This window comes from Carettochelys insculpta, chromosome 3, assembly GCF_033958435.1.
Source record: "Carettochelys insculpta isolate YL-2023 chromosome 3, ASM3395843v1, whole genome shotgun sequence".
In the NCBI taxonomy this organism is placed as follows: Eukaryota; Metazoa; Chordata; order Testudines; family Carettochelyidae; genus Carettochelys; species Carettochelys insculpta.
This window is the reverse complement of record NC_134139.1, coordinates 140,173,733-140,192,787: the sequence shown is the minus strand read 5'-3', so window position 1 is coordinate 140,192,787 and position 19,055 is coordinate 140,173,733. Positions and strand designations below refer to the sequence as shown.

At 44.7% G+C, this 19,055-nt stretch overlaps 1 protein-coding gene across 2 annotated transcripts in view; it reads right to left on the bottom strand.

Moving 5' to 3' along the window:
- The window catches only part of MDN1 (midasin AAA ATPase 1), a 165,535-nt gene that overhangs the window by 89,003 nt on the left and 57,477 nt on the right, over positions 1-19,055 (bottom strand). For both annotated transcript variants that reach the window (XM_074990884.1, XM_074990885.1), the window contains exons 28-36: positions 18,909-19,043; positions 17,717-17,855; positions 16,581-16,719; positions 16,342-16,472; positions 14,591-14,735; positions 13,365-13,494; positions 8,843-9,058; positions 5,377-5,574; positions 823-1,031 (exon numbers count right to left, since the gene is read on the bottom strand). In XM_074990884.1, coding sequence (XP_074846985.1) covers positions 823-1,031; positions 5,377-5,574; positions 8,843-9,058; positions 13,365-13,494; positions 14,591-14,735; positions 16,342-16,472; positions 16,581-16,719; positions 17,717-17,855; positions 18,909-19,043 — 1,442 coding nt within the window. The remainder of the gene's footprint in view (positions 1-822; positions 1,032-5,376; positions 5,575-8,842; positions 9,059-13,364; positions 13,495-14,590; positions 14,736-16,341; positions 16,473-16,580; positions 16,720-17,716; positions 17,856-18,908; positions 19,044-19,055) is intronic.

Sequence of the window (19,055 nt, the reverse complement as noted above, 5' to 3'; positions counted from 1 at the left end):
ACAAGCTTCTCTACATGCCTGGGTGGATCAACAATGCAGTGACTAGTCCACTGGGGTCAACTTAGCAGGTCTAGTGAAGACCCATTAAATCCATCACCAATCACTCTCCCACTCCCTTCAAAACTCTACTGGAATTGAAGAGTAAGAAGACTCAAGAGTTTCTCCTGTCAACCCCATGTGAAGTAGATGCTGCAGTAAGAGCTAAGTGCACCAACTTGAGCTATTAATATAACTTAGATCAATTTTTCCCCCATTGTGTAGCGCTGCCCTATGATTACACTAAACTATTCATAGCAGCACAGCTGCATCTATGTTCTTAGTGCAGCTGTTCTGAGTCAAATGGGAAACAGCTCTCCCATCAACTTCATTAATGCACCCACAACAAGCAGCGGAAGCTATGTTGGCAGAGGTTTACAGGGTCCACTCTGCCTTTAAACTGGAATAAATATCAGTGAGTGGGTAAGTAACTGACACCCCGAGCAATGCAACTTATATTGACTTAAGCTCTAGTATAGTCACAGTCTTAAGTCTTTCAAAAACACTTTGCAGGAGTCAAGCTATATGAAGTTTATGTGATGATTTGCACATTGTAATTAGCACAGTGCAGATTTTTCTGGACGCAGCAGCAACTCTCTGCTTTTTCATAACATTCCATTGCTCAACAGTCTAATATCAAGACTGGTATGGGAAGTTGGAAACTCAGCATCTGAGTTTACAAGTGTAAACCACTCATGCTTCATAAAATAAACTGAAACAATATTTTATGAATCTGTATGCATACTATTCAAGCAAGTCAGTTACCAGAGTAACCTTTTACCCTACCGTTTGCTCAGACAGGTTGATTCGAACAAGGCAATTTCCAGAAGCCTTTGCTAATGCTGCTACTAGACTGGTCTTGCCCACACCTGGAGACCCCTCCAAGAGAATAGGTTTGTTAAGCTGCAAGGCTCTTAACAGCCTTTGTGCGTTCATTCCTGTAGTTCCGGCATTTAAAGCATAATCTGAAACACTGTTCCTTTGAAAAACAGGGCCTAAGATGAAAAGAAAGCAAAACAAAATTTAAACCACAGACTATTGCAGATGTTTAGAATATTTTAGACCACATTTTCTAAAGACCTATTAATGTAACTACCACCTTTTCACCCTTCCACAGTGCATGATTGAATACAGACCAGTAACTAAATTATGCATCAAACATTTACCCTCACATATTTAATGCCTGGTTAGTTCCACCTTAGCCCATTTGTCTCCATTTATTCATGCATGAATAATTTTGCAGACATACACAAACACCTGTGCATGCACTTTGCAATGTTTTTTGGACCTGAAGTTTCAAAACTTGTAGGCATTCATGAACCAGAGTGTAGGCTGGGGTCTGAAAATCAAGTCTGTAAAATGCTCTGGCTTGTAACAGGCCACAGATATAAAATCAGATGCAGCTTTTTAAAAATATTGGCCCCATCTGTTATAGGAGCTTTATGGATCTGTTCACACATTGCTAGTTTTCCAAACCAAACCTAAGTGCTCTGTTAGGCTACAATTTTCCTTTTTCTGGGTATAGAACACAACTTAGAGAGAGCGTTAAGCTCCTGGTCCATCAGAGACTACCACCTTTAGACTTCACTGCAATTTCAATAGTAAAACTATCATTTCTCACATATGTAAGATATTACTCATCATCCTTTTTGAAGGATTTTGATATTTTCTCCCCTAGGAAAGAAGGATTTTCCCCCTTTTGGATGACAGTTTTCCTATTAGAAAGTAAATCATGCACAACTTTTCCCAAGATTATGTAACTGATGGATTTGATCACAGGGATCCCCTTTGGATGGTCACCTCTTGGGCTGGTCATGCCACTGAGCTCGCAAACCTGCTCTCTGGGGCACCCTACCACCCTGTCCTGCTGGGCCAGAAGCTCTGGTCTCCCCAAGACAAGGCACAAAGTTGGGGTAACAGCACCTCAGCAGAACAGAGACAGAGAACCAGCTCAGTTTTGGGAGGGCTCAGCTATAAAGCTGCTAACAGTAGTCCAGGAGCACAGCCTCGCAATGAGAACCTGAATCCCAGATAAATCCACATTACTCTATATGAAAGCTTTACATGTGTAAAGTTGGTAAGTTTGCCCTCTTTATCAATCAAGGGACATGCATGGTGGCAGCTCCCTGTCAGGTAAGAAGTCTTTACTCTGGGCTTGATAATCAACAAAATTGCTTTTATTGAGTATAAAAAGTACGATTTAAGTGACTGCAATTGAAAACAGACCTAAGTTAATTACTAAACCAAAATATATAACACACACCAGCTAATCATAACACACTCAAAAAACTAGTTACATTCAAACTCCTCCTACTTGGGCCCAATCCTCCTCCCATTCAGCCTGAGATACTTCCAGATGGCATCCTGGGTGTTAAAGAGAGGTTTTCTGGCTCCTACAGTGGCAGGAAACCAGGAACAAGGGGGCAGCCTTGTTCCCATCTCCCCACCGCTCGTGGGACCCAGGAAACCGATCAGCCAGGTGCCATGTTAATCCACCTCAGCCATATCCACATTTCATTGTGATCTTCTTGCACTCTTACACTTGACACATTTTCTTTTTTATCCAGGAAATGAATTTCTTCACAATATTCCACAACAGGATCTTTCTTATGCCCAGAAGCCATGATAGCTTTCCCGTGGCCAAAATGTGGGCGAAAACAGGAAGCTCTGTGTGCTCTTCCAGTCCATTTCACTGTTCCTTCCTCTGTTGTCTGTCTTTTCCTATATATTGTCTCCCCCTTCTTTAAGGCATTGGCTTAAGTCTTCTGCCATGCTTGACCAAGATCCACCACCACTTAAGCACAGAACAATAACAATCCTATCTAGCTTGTGTCTTTCTTTGCACGTTAATTTTTAATCTGCTGAGTACCAGAACTGAAAGCCCAGAACTTTCAAGAAACAAGAGCTAGTAGGTAGGCTGGACAGACTAAAGCCAATAACTCATTTTTTTGAGACTATAAATGTGTGTGTTTGTGATGAGATTTAATTGTAACTATTTTTAAATGAGAAATTTAGTATTATTTTAAAAAGATACCACTATTAACTTGACTAGACTTGTCAACTTTAAAGCACTATGACCATACTACAACGTCAACATTAATTATCCCAGTGCTGATCATTTTAGCCAATGGAACAGCAAAAGGAGGGTTGTAAAGCCTTTGAGGGAAAAAAGGCATTAAGAGCTGCTTCAGGAAGAAAATGCAGGAAGACCAGAGGAAGTACACTGAAGGAGAGTGAAAAAGATAAAGAAAACAACAAATAAAACAACAGAACTAACTGTGGCCTAAACAGGAGCAGACTTTCTTTTGTCAAAGATGCAGCATGTGCCAATGATGTGCTGAATAAATACGAGTTCAGTTACTAAGTAATTGCTTTGATCTTTGTGTAAACATCCCACTGATCTTAGTGACACCCCATATTCTGTGGACAGAAAGAATCACAAATCCTCATGGTCCGCAGAATTCAACATGAAATCCACCCTTCTCCCATGAGAGAGTTTGAACAAAGGAGAGGGAGAAGAGATGATCTCAAGATGAAACCCTGAAAGGTCGCATATGAAAATGCCACAGGACGACAAGCCATCTCCCTAAACGTTATTGTTGGACTTCTCAGAAAGGACAGAGAAAGTACTAAACATCCCCACCATTTACTCCTTCCACAGTTCATAGACAGCTCCGTGCGATTCTGCTCTAAGTACAGGAAAACTAACCAACAGGTTTAATAAAGTCACCGAACAGACAGCTGAACTTAGTGGATCACCAACAGATCCATAAGCCAAGAAAACCCATGCAGACCGACACTATCATTCAGTGAAATAAAACCTTGGGGGTCAAGGAAATTAGAAGTTTCAAAACACCACTAGAGCTGCTTCCTCAAAACCTTCTCAATCACTTTTACCTACAAAAAGGCTCCAAACAAGGGGTATGAATTCTGAAGCCATGTCAGGAGAATTTTTCCCCTTAACGTGATTTAATGTCATTTTTAAAAAATATCCTATTAAAATCTCCAAATTGCTTTCAGCAGGAACTGGGAGATTGATGCCAATTCCAGGAAACTCCAGGCCAAGCCTGGCATCCTACTCAAAGCCAAACGGTAATTCATAGGACTACCAGTGTCAAGAAATGGTTTCTTATACAAGAGCCTCATGACTGCTTGTTTGACAAAAGCCGAGAGAACAGTTTCACTCAACAACTGACCAAAACTCAGAGTTTGCAGCAGCAGCAAGACACCTGGTGAACTCATACAGTTTTGGTATCTTGTTGGCTGTCGGCCACAACTCATCTAGTTTGTCCATAAGCAGACACTAATAATCCCCAATCCAGAACATTTTCCATCTACTTTGTACACACAATCTTCCATATCAGCTTGCTGTAACCAAACATAGTAGAATATAATATACCAGGCTGTCCAATTTTTTTTTTAAATGAACTACTGGTCTAGATTCTCTACATGAAGAGGCGGCACTTGAAGACAAGGCTTTCAGACTTCATTATAGCTGCAGCACAATATTGGAGAAACTATCCCACAATCAAACTGGCATCAATATCACCAGTACTGCATCATCCCTCAGTTCGCCTGCGTACAGACGGGATGCACTGACAACAGTGGGGTGGGAAAGGAAGTTTGGACCACACGGTATCAACGTTTAAGTGGGAAAGAGGTCTTATTGCTGTAACCAGCCTATGATCAGAATGGTCCAAATACTGCACAGTAAGAATATCTAGGTTCCCTTGCCTTTAAAGGTGAGCACTGATGTTGGCTCAAAGCTAGCAGCTGATCAGATCAGCAGGACTGATAGCCGCCCTGGGGCAAGGTGAGAGGGGAACCTAGCTTTGTACCTTTGGAAGGGGCACAGCCCAGGGCAGAAGAGCTGGGGCCTACAGCAGTCAGCCCTTAGCACCACTGCCAGGACCGTGGTGCTGCCCTTCTTCCCCCCACCCTCTGCCCCAAAGCTGTGTGCAGTGGTGGAGCAGTGCTTCAAAGAAACCCAAGGTAATCGCCCCCTTGCACCTCCCTCTGTCCCTGTTGGCAGGCCTGGATCTGAGCAAGAAGAGACACATCATTACACTCCAAAACTGAGGTCAGATGAAGTGAAATATGTCTGAAGCATTTATCAAGTTACAGTATTAAAAAAATAAATGTACTTACAGATGTAGCTTTCTAAAAATGACGGAAATTCTCCACAGCACTTTTATAAAAAGAAAAGATGTTGGCTTGGTTTTTAGAACACATTATGGAGTACAGTGTAGTTCCCCACATGGCAAGGACTAGCCCTAGCCCAGGTAAGTCATGAAAAACAAAACATGGGATGAGTGTTTCCCACCCCACAAACACACTTGCCTCTTGGTATAAAAAATGGATGGATTCCCATGAAATTTTCCTTCCATATAAATTCTCTCTCTTTTGTTCTGTCGTAAATCCTCAGTTCATCCTTCTGACATTCAGTAAGCTCAACAATAGTGCAAAGTTTCTCGCATAAAAATTTCAGACATTTTTCACGAGCTAATAAAGCAGTCTCAGTTGAGCAAGACGATGTGCCTACACTCAGGAAAACAAAAGAAAGTAAAATGAGATGCACACCTGCATTGAGGAGTTTTCATTTCAAAATTCAGAAAATAATGCTGCCAAGACACTGCAGTGCAATAACTACAGTGACTGTACTGTGGTGACCTCAATCAATACTGTTAGTGAATTAACCCAAGAGATATGGACTTGTGAAATAAAGATCTACAGCTAAAGCAGTTCTGTTTTCCAGAAGGCACAAGGTGCTTTGTGTCATCACAACCATATGGCTGCCATGAATTAAACATCAGAAAGGTGAAAGTTAAGCTCCACTTACTGTGGTGGTGGTGCTGGGCAGCACAGTCTATTATTAAAGTTGCCTGACGATTCCCAGTATAAGATTCTGTATTTAGCTGCTTACAACTATGCAAACTCAACAGCTGGGACTGAAATTTTCCGTGACAGCTGTCTGCTCGAGCCAGGTTTGATTTGTTTTGCTTTTTAAGAAATTCATGTGCTTATATTCACCATTTTTCAAACTGGGGGTGGGCAGGGGAATGGAGGAGGAAACACCCTGTAAGGGACAGAGAGATGGCAGGAGTGGGAATTAACTTGACAAGAAGATTGGGAGTAGGAACCAGAGGTGGGGTAGTGAGGAGTGAAGAAACAAGTCTGACAAGGAACTAGGGACACGGGGAGAACTGGGACTGATTGGGCCAAGTGACTGGTACAGGGAGACAAACTGGATGAAAAGCCTGGGAGCATGGGGGAGGGGGAAGCATGAAACACATACAGAATAAGGAGCTGAAAGGGTGGGGAGTGGGACTGGCTGAGCAAGATGACCAGATACAAAGAACTGGGGGAGAATACGATGGCTGGGTAAGGAGACTGGCACTAGAACGAGAAAGCTGAGGAACGGAAACCAAGTGGGGGTGGCAAGGGGTGGGGAAGAGACAGGAATGAACCAGATACAAGTCAGACAGGCTAGATAAGGGCAAAAAGGGATCCAACTTGGCGGAGACAGGCTGAAGAGTCTGTACCGCTAGAGAACACTCCCCTGCAGAGCCTGGAACAGAACCCATGAGAGCTGAGGCTTACAACTCCTCTGCTGTCAGCATCATCTGTGGAAACCCACTGAAAAGTACAAGTCTCATCCCTTTAGAGGTGACTGACAGAGGGTGTGCACCTACTAATTGCTGTCCGTTCTTCTCTTAGAGCAAGTGGCAAAGGTCCCTGCCACAGAGAGAAAGATTTCAAACCTGCAGATGCCCATGTGGGTGTCAATATGATGCCACAACACTCCACTTAAGTTTGCTTTCCCACATTAATTCGGACCCCATATATGTATGCATAGTGGTACATTATTTACGCAGTCAGGGAGGCTACGTATACCCTACAGAGATCTTTTGAAAGAAGCCCTTCCAAAAGAGTGTGTCCACGCACAAAAAAGCAGATCAAAAGAGTAATCTGTTCTTTTGAAAGAGAGAGTCCACACAACCCCTCCCCTTTCAAAAGAGCAGGAAAGGGATCAAAAAATCAGGTGCCAGGAGGACTGCTCTTTTGAACGAAGAGCCCTGAAATGGAAGTGGAAGAGTGCTTTCGAAAGGAGCACCGCGTTCTTCCAATTTACTTTTGAAAGAATGCTTTGTGTGCACAGACACTCCACAGGATGTTTCGAAAGAGCCCCCTTCTTTTGAAAAATTTTCAGAAGAGCTTGCTAGTGTAGCTGCAGCCATACATCCCCCCCACCAATGGACCCCCTCCCTTACTCAGTGCACGGGACAGACTAGCTTTGGGACTGAATCATGGTTGCGTAATGGAGGAGGAGGTGTCTGTAGGACCCTAACTCATTCGGTGCTGAAGTACGTAGGTAAGGAGGGGGGGACCGCAAAAAGAGTGGGCATGCTCTGTTGGCTAAGGCAGTTGAATTATCTCCCTGTCTCTGCAAAAGAGCTCCTGCGCGATGCACTAATTGCATGTTTCTCATTTTCTGCGCACCTGACTTAAGACCTGAGGTCTGATTTATAAAAGATCTGCACATTCACAGCAGCAACTGAGGTCAATGGGAGCTATGATTTGAACATATAAAGTACTATATAATAAAGCAGGCGAAAAATCAGGTCCTAAGGATCTCAAATTAAGAACCCAAAATGTTTGTTCTTATTTTCTGTCTCAGTAGCCACTCACCTCACTGGAGTGTTGTGAAGGGAAGTTAATATTTCTGAAGCCCTTCTCGCCAGGCCTACACTAGACCAAAATAAATCCATCTAAGATAAGCAATTTCAGCTGTGACAAGTACATAGGTGGAGTTTCTCCTGTCAACCTCCCTTTCTCCTTGACAATGAGGCATACCAGGGCCCCGATTGTTCAATTTAGCATGTCTTCAGAAAGCACACTAAATCAAACCCTGGATGACTGACCCGAAGGAGCTGATCTTCTGGAAAGCGTAGCCACATGCTGAGGCACTACAATGATAACCCCAGAGAAAAGCCCAAGAGGAAATTAACAACTCTGTCTTCAGAGCAGTAAGTAAGGCCTCAAGCCACACACTGAACGAGATGGATGAAATAATATCAAGTTAGCTACCCATTTACTGAGCGCTGTCCACACTGTGCACTGTATGACGCTGGGATCATAAGGATCTACCGTATGTGAGCGTAGATGTGAGCGTGTAATTAAAGACTATCGCCAGAAACACACGTAAGTGGAAGGTGTTTGACTTTGCAGCATTAAGACTCAGTGGGGTTGACAGCCACAGTGAGCCCTGGGGCAAGGAGGGCCCGACTCCATGCCCTGGAAGGAACAGGGCCAAGGGCAGTCGGCTCTGAGCACTGCGCAGAGTAAGGCACTGTCCCCACCCCTTGCCAGGCAGAGCAGTACTGACACGGTGTTTCAAATGGGCCTGGAGTGCCAGCTGCCCTTGCTGCTGCCCAAGTAGCAGTGGCCGCAGTTGGAGTTCCTGGTTCCTTTGAAACACTGAGGCCCCAGGGTAAGTACTTCCTTTGCCGCACTCCTCCCATCACCCGGCCTCTTAAGGATCTTTCATGGAGCGTTGTGTATGTGCAGTGGGAAGCCCAGTAGCTCGTAGAACAACTCAAAGTCTTTACTGTTAAAAATGGCAAGCAAAACCATGTGAAATAAAAGACACTGCCAAGTGGAAGTAAATAAACATGTCTGTCACAGGAATTATGGTCTGCCCTGAATCACCATGCCTTCCTTTTAACCAAACTGAATGCTCATATCAAACATGATTGGCAAAATAAGAACAAATGTAAAGCGTTAAATAAATTCACTGATGACCTACCTGAACCTATTCCATCAATGTACACCAGGCATGCAGCATGGACAAAAGATGTCACAGGAGAAATGTAAAATAGGCTGTACTCCTCATCTTCGTTCATAACATTCATAAAGTTGACCCATGATAAGACATCCCGGACGCTGAGAATACAATGACGGCCAAACTCTTGGTTGGTTAGCCATGCAATAAAGTCCATCATCAGCTCAGCTACATCTGTCCCTAAAACATTTTTAAAAAGTTGCAATTATAAACTGAATGATAGAAGTCACCTCCAGCACAAAGCTGTGTTCTAGTGCCCTGAAATACAGCAGTGCCGTGATTTACGCGAGGGTTGTGTTCCCGTGCTCCCTCGCGTAACTCAAATTTTGCGTAAGTCAGGGGCAGCTTTTTTCCCCCAAGGGAACGCATGTTCTGCAGCCAGGGAGCAGCAAGAACACCTGAAGCTCCTTTTGAAAGGTGAGTCCTGGGATTTCGAAGGGGGGAGGGGGGAAGTGGGGCAGTTGGGGAGGGTTAAGCCTGGTGGTAGGTTGGAGCTGGGAGGGGCGTTAAGCCTGGGGTGCGTTGGGCTGCAGGGGAGCAGGGGTGGAGCTGAGTCAGAGCCGCACAGGGAGGGGAGGGCTGAAATGGGGAGCAGGGAGCTAGACCCACGCGCAAGGACAGTGAGCTGGACAGTGGGGGCGGGTTGAATCATAGCCACATGTTGGGGGTCTGAACTGGAGCCACGCACAGAGCGGGGGCTGAGCCGGAGCCACGCGCGGGTGGCAAGTGGGGCTGGGGGGGGACAGCAGGGGTGTTGAACTGGGACATGGGGGGTTTGAATTGGATGTGCATGTGAGGGGTTGTGAGCCATAGCCAGAGCTGGGTGCAGGGGGTGAGCTGGAGCCCTGTGAGGGGTTGTTGGGGGTGGGGGTGTTTCAGGGCCATGGGGCATTGGAGCCAGGGCTAGGGGAGCAGGATTTTAAAGTTGCACATAACTCATGTTAATGAGAGCTAAGCACAAACTCAAAATCGTGCATTTTGAGGGTTTACTGTACAAAGAAAGCAAGATCTTCAGATTGATTTAAAATTTTTTTTGCATTGAAGCGTGGTGCATTGAATCTTCAAAAAGTGCTCATGAAAGGGAGAAAGAACACATTTATAATCCTCTACAGCACACTTTAAAAATTAATATCTCCACAAAATTCATCACATGCATCTTATATTCAGCATATGGCAACACACACCGATATCAAGAATTAACAAGATTTAGTTCCCAAAATAAAAGTTTCTGCAGTAAAACACTAACAACTTTCTTAGAACATGGCTCCCAGAGGCAGAATTGTGAGCAACAGATGAATTTGTTATTCAGAGTGAAGTGGACTGCTAACATGTAAAAGCACTAATACTGTCATTTCTACAGTATTTACTACAGTTCAGGAATTTAATTACTCAGTGACTTGGGTAAGTAGTACATCTTCCAAAAGACAGCCTTTTAAATTGTACTGTAGAACTTCTCTGTATTCTTTAAAGTCTAAGATTAAACAGAAATTATGGGTGGGACGCAGAAAAAAGTAGCTGGGATTTTTGGCTTATGTTATCAAGGAAGTCAAGCTAGATGAAATAATATTCTTTCTTGTTTGAAGTTCTGTGACTAGGGCTACGTCTACACGTGCACGCTACATCAAAGTAGCTTATTTCGATGTAGCGAAATCAAAATAGGCTATTTCGATGAACAACAACATCTACACGTCCTCCAGGGCTGGCAACGTCGACGTTCAACTTCGACGTTGGGCAGCACCACATCGAAATAGGCGCTGTGAGGGAATGTCTACACGCCAAAGTAGCACACATCAAAATAAGGGTGCCAGGCACAGCTGCAGACAGGATCACAGGGCGGACTCAACAGCAAGCCGCTCCCTTAAAGGGCCCCTCCCAGACACAGTTGCACTAAACAACACAAGATCCACAGAGCCGACAACTGGTTGCAGACCCTGTGCATGCAGCATGGATCCCCAGCTGAAGCAGCAGCAGCCAGAAGCCCTGGGCTAAGGGCTGCTGCCCACGGTGACCATAGAGCCCTGCAGGGGCTGGAGAGAGCGCGTCTCTCAACCCCTCAGCTGATGGCCGCCATGGCGGACCCCGCTATTTCGATGTTGCGGGACGCGGATCATCTACATGTGCCCTACTTCAACATTCAACTTCGAAGTAGGGCGCTATTCCCATCCCCTCGTGGAGTTAGCGACTTCAACATCTCGCCGCCTAACGTCGATTTCAACTTCAAAATAGCGCCCAAACACGTGTAGCCGTGACGGGCGCTATTTCAAAGTTGGCGCCGCTACTTCGAAGTAGCGTGCACATGTAGATGCAGCCTAAGTCTCTTACCCTAGCAAGCTTCCTATCTAATGGTAGTGCTTCTTTAAAAAAAGAATTTGCTATAATTATTTCATCAGAAGCATCAATCGATAATCGCTTAACAGAAATTGCCTGAAAATTTCCTAATCTGTCACAAACTGCATAAATGTGGAAGATCCAGTTGTGAATCTGAGGACGGGAAAGGTTCAGCCCTCTACAGACCCAAAATAACTCTGATTCCTTTTTTCTTAGTGCTACAAAGAATATTACCAAATCCTCTAAACTTGTTCTCAGCCCCAGAGATGTCAGAATATTTTAAAAAGGTCTCCATGATCTTGGAAAAGGCAAAGAAAAAGACGCCGCCCTTGGAAAATGAAGAGGAGCAGGAGTCCTCAGCATCCATTGAGATGAAGACGACAATCCTCCCCTTCCAGAGAAGCATGGAGGAAAATGGCTGATGGTATCAAATCTTTGAGTCTCTGCTTAGAGACTGAGGAAGAAGGTTTGGGTTCACTTCCATGCCTTATAACAAAAGAAATAGTTACTCAGATAGCTAAAAATGCAATTAGTCTATGCTTCACAGGGAAGTTTCTCACGTTCGAAATTGGCAAAAAGGCACCAGAAGTAGTGCAGGATGTTTACATGATCAGATGGTGAAAGGGATGGGATTTGAGGGAATTCTTTACCACGTTGCTTGAGCTCCTTGTAACGGACAGAGTCATGGAGCCTGGAGCTCAGCTGTAAGGACACCTCCCCTTTTCTGACCTGTGACTTACAAGAGCAGTCAAGAAAACTCGGAAGGCAATCACCAGCAGCTTAGCAGAGAATCCGGAAATGGAAGAATTCTGAGAGTATCCCTGGGGAGTGGAGGGTAAAGGCTCCTGGAGAGAAACAAGAAGTCGCCTTGTGGCACCTTATAGACTAACAGATATTTTGGAGCATAAGCTTTCGTGGGCAAAGACCCACTTCATCAGATGCAATGAGATGCATCTGATGAAGCGGGTCTTTGCCCATGAAAGCTTATGCTCCAAAATATCTGTTAGTCTGTAAGGTGCCACAAGGCGACTTCTTGTTTTTCTCGAAGCTACAGACTAACACAGCTACCACTCTGATACCTGGCTCCTGGAGAAGTTTACCAGGCAGAAGTAATTCACTGAGACACTCATGTAATCCACAGACTTGGTGAAAGAGTGGTGTGGTGTTTGCCAATGAAAGCCCTCTGGCTCATGAAAATCAGAAATGACCTCGTCAGAGCCTGAGGCGATCCTGGAAAGGAGTTGCCATTTCCCACAAGTGAGCACCACGTCCCATTTCACAGGCTGTTTGACCTTCAGAAGTTCCAGAAAACCACTTCCACTGATGCCTCTGGGAGAGTCTCAACCCCCAAACAGGGGAACTTCTCTTCCCACTTCAGAGACAGGGTTAGTTGCTAGCTCCATCTGATTTCCAGAAATGGTTCCCCCCAGGCCACTCACAAAAATTTCTGTCTCGGCAATAGCAGCAGGACTCTTCAGGCTCAGCAGCACAGGACTGCCGCAGAAGGCACATATGATGCACTCATCTCCTTCCCAAATCCTTTTCTTTAGTCTTCTCTGATAAAACCCACAAATGATGCCAGACACACCCAGGGATGTCGCCCTGTTGCATGCTGCTTTGAGTAAGGCAGGTCTCAAAGTGCAGCAGAAGGAGGAGTACTTCAGTGAGAAAATTGTGGATGGCAATTGGACAGCCTCCCACCTACCAGACCAGCAGAGGATGAGGAATTCAGTGTCTGCACTATCGAGACTGAACTACAAGAAATAAAAAAAATAAGGGACCTGGAGAGCAAGAGAGATCAGTATATCAAACCAATGGCCAAGTTTTTGATAGCACAGGAAATGGGAGTTCTGGTTCTTTGTTCCCCCGCCTCCCAATACCTGGGAAATAACATAAGGCATTGAAGAGGGCAGAGTTCAGCTGCAGGGGAGAGAACCTTTGCATTGCCTTCTTATCAACTTTTGGTCAGTCACAATACAGCGGGATGCCGTTAAGAAGGGAACAGAGGCCAGTGCACCAGAGTCTATTTGCAGGAACAGTAGAATTTATGAGTGGAAGGAGCACAGTGTCAATCTCTCCCAAAACCACCTCAACCTTCAAATTCAGTTCTCTCTCCAACACAGAGTTTAAATTTGACATCAAGCTAAATTATCCTTACCTTGATGGTTTATTCCGCCCAGAGACCATCCTGCATGAAGATTGTGCTTTACAATCTGCATTAAATCTTCACGACTGTTGCTCTGTGGACACCATATCTCAGTAAATCTGTTGCGCAGTGCAGGAGAAAGCTGCAGGCAATAAAATATAACAATATAGCCACCAACAGCATATATCACAGCTACCACAGACCTATATTACTTAGGCTTGTAGTTCTAGCATGTGTGAATGACAAACAGTAAGTAAGCTGACTCCTTTTCAGACTAATGTAGTATTCCTTCTAATAATGGCAGGGTGTTTATAACTATCACGAGAGGGAGAAAATATGGCTCTTTTAGTGCAAGACCAAGAGAGTGCACCAACTGGCCATCTCAAATACTGAAAGAGAACAGGGGAGAAAATGAGATACCCTGCAAGAATAAGAGGGAGATGGAACTTCAGAGATATAGCTTATCAGAAAAGGGTTGTATTATCTTATCTGCCCTCTTAACCTTTGAAAGACCATCATACAGTTAAAAGGGTTGAAATGGAATGCCTGACTTAATTGCTCCCTTATGCTGAATTATAAAGTGCAATCATCAAGCAATACTTATCCAATAAGAAGGCAATTTCCCTAAGGATTACCCAATCCCTAGCTCTCTGGTAATTTATTAGCATCCTAGAAATGACTTTTTTTTTTTTTTTAAAATGGACACTGCTCTGCTGAAGCTTTGATTTCAAATGTGTTATTCGCAGACGGCTTTGAAGTTACTTTTAGAACAGTGTAAGATGTTATTTGAGGTCTGTATTTCTTATTTTGTGGGAAACATTGCCTTACTGGAATTTGTCCATTTTTTGGAGAATCTAGGTCACAACTTCTGGTTGGTCAGTTTTTCTTTGTTCCAGGAGCACAATCTGACCTGGCACCACACAATGACTCAACTCTCTGCAAGAACTAGACTTGGATTTAGTTTCCTTTGCAAGTTACACCTCATTTTACTTATAGTATTCTGCAGATCAAGTCTACTTATGTGATTCAGTGTCCACAATTTCCTTTGTTATGTCGCATTTTTTTTTTTTTTTTTATTAAAAGTATGCAGCTGATGGAAAAAAAAAAAAAGAGATCGTAATTCTCCTTTAGAGTTAGGACAGACACTCCATAACGCAACTCTCCGCGCTGGAACCTTTCCTATACCACGGGCAAGCTGCACATTCTAGTCTTTATATCTGTGACGTCTCAGAATTTACCTCTTTTTTTCCAAAATCACCCCCTGGGTTCATGGTTGCTAGGATACGAAATTTGTTTCCTGCAATCAGTAGTTCTACTTCATTATCCTCATCTTCTTGACTACCCTTTTCAGCGAGCACCAAGGCCTTCTCAACTTCAAGGACGCTGAAAAAAACAGTTTGTTTTTTAAAAAAAGTGTTCAGAAACCTGTCTGACTTAAATCCCATAGCTTACAAATTAAAAAGTCACCAGTATTTTCTAAACAAAAACCACATGACATAGAAATCAAGTTTTAAGTCACACAGCTTAACAGAGTGGGTTTCAGCAAACGTAAAAGATTCTGCTTACACTTTACAACTGACAATATTTCTGAACACACAATGGTGGAAAGCTCACTTACACCTGGAAATGAAAATCTGTGTAAAGTGTTGTGATGGAGTGGGGGATACCTGTGTATGTGTGTGAGTGGCTCACAGAGGTTGTGGGTCTCCTGCTGAGGGTAACCTTGACGACCAGGTAACACCTATGTACTGGAGAAAAAGGAGGAGGTGGAGCCTGAGGGGTTTGAATTGGAACTGGGAGTTGGGAAGCAGTTAGTCTGTGCTGGGAGAGAGCAAAACCAAGGAGGGGGCAAGGCCCCAGCTCTGGAGGCCCCTCGGGGCCTCCTCTCCCCAGCATGGATTGGACTGGTTGTCTCTGCCGGCTGTACTGACTCCTCTGTGCGATGCTGTGTCCTGTCAGCTAATAAACCCACTGTTCTCCTGCTGAGTGAGAGTCACTCCTGCCTGTGGCTGGGGGCGGAGCTTGGGGGACCCCTGAACCCCATCACAAGTGGTTGGGCAGAAGATTTACACTGTAGCATGAACTTTTCCAACAGTTCTCCTTGACAAGTACGTGACAATGCTGAAACTTTATGAAGAGCACGGTTAATTAGTCTTCAAGTTTACGGAATATAAAACTGAGAAGTTACAACAAATTCATTATCACTGCAACTTAAAACAGCTATTTAATGTTTTATTTGCATGTTAGCAGAACCATACAGGATGATGTTGCCTAGAATCATTAAAAGGTAAAATTCCTGGTCCAAGACCCTTTATTTGTTTTTTGCTCTGTTGTGTTAACTATTCATTACATGCTATTGTTTCAAAAGAACTATGTTCTGGGGAAATGAACCAGCAGTTTAAACAAAAAGATCCTGTAAGTCTATGCAAAGAATGGTGACTATCACATGTTAAACACTGATTAAGCACATGAAGGTGGTCTTCAGTCTGAAGCTATCCCAAAAGAACAAACCTCATGGTAACCTTTGGCACACAAGTAAGTATATAAACAACCACAGGATTCAACCACTGCCACAATACTCCTGTACAAATCTGCACCCCTTTGGTTTTTGGAACAGGATACTTCTACATTCTTGTTTAGCAACACAACAGTTGCTTAGCTGCAGTGAACTGTCATACTGTTCTTTTCATAGGCCTACCTCACTATCCCTTCTCTTATCACCTCTGTCCATAGCCTCTCCCATAGCAAAGCAATTGTCTAAAAGTACAGAACTAATATGGACACAATCAGCATCTTTCTGCTGGAGATACATCCATTCACAAACCAAGTGGTCTGATACAGCATCTTAACAGTGCTTGTGCCACTGCATTACTTTGGATCTTTTATGTTTTAACAGGAATTGAGCAACTAAGAAAAAGGACACTGAAGACGGTTAACAATTAGAAACCAGATTATCAAACTCATTTCTGCACACCATTAGAATGCATACCTGTTGAGTCTTTCCAACACAGAATCATCAGCTAATGAGATCTCATCCAGGAGAAAAAAGCCATCCTCCTTCATTGCTAAAACAAGGGGTCCATCGTGCCATTCAAAGAGTCTAGAAGTGTCAAATTCCTCCTAGATAACAGGGACAAAAAAGGCAACTCAGCATGGATTTATCGTTCTCTGCTCTCCCGAGCACTCTAAAGCTCAGAGGTACCAGTCACCCATTGTCACAAGACTGACCTTGTCCTTTGATCTCTGTCTGACTGGTCGCAGTCCTCCCAGGAAGTCCGATGTCTCCATATGCAAGTGGCAGTTCACAGAATATAATTCCTGATTTGCCAAGGCTGCAAATATCTGACAAATAGTAGTTTTGCCACACCTGTTACATGAATTAAGAAAACCAATGCAGTCAATTTACGAAAACAACCAAAGGGGTCCAAAACCACTTCAGCAGCAAAGCAATTCAAGTTGGATTTCCTCTAAGCTCTGAAAGGCAAATGGCCCCACCAAACTGTTCCTCTTACTCCTGTGCTCCCTTCTCTGGAAGCTCATCCACCTTTCAAAAATTAAATTAATTGCATCCACCTTTGGCACACAGACTATTGCAGCACTGCCACCATTAGTCATTCAAACACAGGTGAGAGACCTGCACCCTCGAATTTCCTGGGGACTGTAGAAAGATAAATTTCACATTCTCAAACCTCATAACTGATAATGCTTCAGTGATTAAGGCTTTATAAAACATGAGAAGGGCCCAAGGGAAAATTGTTGTCCTCGCACTATAATAAGATATTATTTATCAATAAGTAAAATTCTCCAAATGTATGGCCTTTTGCAGATCCATACCACAGGAGTTATACGACATGCTTACAACCTGCAATATATTCAGTAGAAGCTGTATGCCTTGATATACTACTTTAGGATCTGAATGTTCCAGAGATAACCAAGGACAGCATATTGATGTTCTCACCAGGTTTAGAGCAGGATTATATCAATATAGCCTGAAGCTATCCAGGCAGCTATCAAACCAGCTATGGTGTTCAGTGGGGCCAACAGCCTTGTCCAGCAAGGTGAGGTGGAGAAGGGAGACTGCTTCGTGCCCCCAGAAAGGGCGGGGCCTTGAACTGGAGTGGGGCTGAGGCAGCCGGCCCTCAGCACCGCCTGGGTCATGTTCCACCCTCTTCATCCTAGCCCTCAGAGCTGCTCAAAGCATTCAGTGACCCTCCGGCAGAGATTTAAAGAGCATGAGGGTCTCGGCCCTTTTGTACTGCTGGGCCCCTTGTGCAATTGTGTTTAAATGTGGGTGTGCAGTTAAGGATCTTGCTGAATCAAGGTCAAACAGAACAATTCTTTACTGTAATAGAAAAACAAGTTACCCAGTGTCTCCCACCAGCAGGACCGGTTCACCAAATTCCAGGGCTCGTCCCACAAGAATTGCAAGCCTCCTCATCCCTTGTGTCCAGACAATATGACTAAACTCCCTGTCCATCACCGACAGCTGTGTGGATGATTTAACTGCCCAACAAAGAACAAATTAATTAGCTTCAATGCAGGGGTGGGAACCCTTGGCCCAGATCTGGAACACAAAGCTCAGGGCTTCCTAGCATCCAGCTCCTGGCAAGACGGGGGTGGGGAGCCCTCTGGGTCAGATTATGCAAGCAGGAGCCACATTTGGCCCATAAACTCTGCTGGGGAGTGGGGAGGGAGAAGAATTGGCTCCATGCAGTGCCATTGCCACCAGCTGCTGTTCCCCCAGCTGGGGAAAGCGGAGAGGAAGTAGCAGTGGCAGCACTTCTTGGAGGCTTTCCCCTGCACTCTGACTGGCTTGAATTCCAGTTACAGCAGTGGAGGACAGTGCCTGGGAGCTGTGGGGAGAGGATGCAGAGCCATGTACATCCGGAGGTGCTGCCCAGGTGAGCTGCACTGCCGCTGCCTAGATGCATGACCCTTCAACTTCCTCTGGAACCCCCACTATCCAGAATCCCCATCCCCACCCTGCTTCTGCCCCCTCCCCCTCAGACCCCAGACACCACACCCCAAACCCTCCTGCCCTCTCCTTCCTGGCCAGATTCCCATACCCAGCCCTTCCTGCACCCCTCTCCTACCCCAACCCCCATTCCCACACCTGCTCCTGCCCCCTCTCCCAAGACCCTTTTCCCCCACCCTGACCCCTCTCTTCCAGACCCCACACCCCAAATCCTCCTGTATCCTCCCTGCCATTCAGACCCACACTCCAAGCCCACTTCTAGCAGCCCTCTCCCACACTAAACCGCTCATTTCTGGGCCCACCCCACAGCCTACAGAGGACAACAAAATGTACTAGCCTTGGCCCCACTAGGCTCTAGGCCTGGTGTGAGCGGGGAATATGGAGAGTGTCTCCTTTTCATTCTTCTTCAGTTGGAAACCACATCAGTGGTTTTGGGGAGGGTTGGATATTTTTGTTTCTCTCTTGTTTCTCTCCTGACTGATTTGTCTATAGGTCATTAGTCTCTGACCCAAAAAAGGTTCCCCATCCCTGCTTTAGCCACATCCATCAAGCTTCAGATTTAATCCATTTGGCAAACTCACCCAAAAGCTTTCTAACACTTTCCTCAGAGAAGAGAGAGTGGGGATACAATTTCTTCTTAAAGTGTTTTTCAAGGACACTTTGAATAACATCCACCTCCTCCTGTTTCCTGACTCTGCCTGCCAGAAGCATGAAACCTGTAAATACAG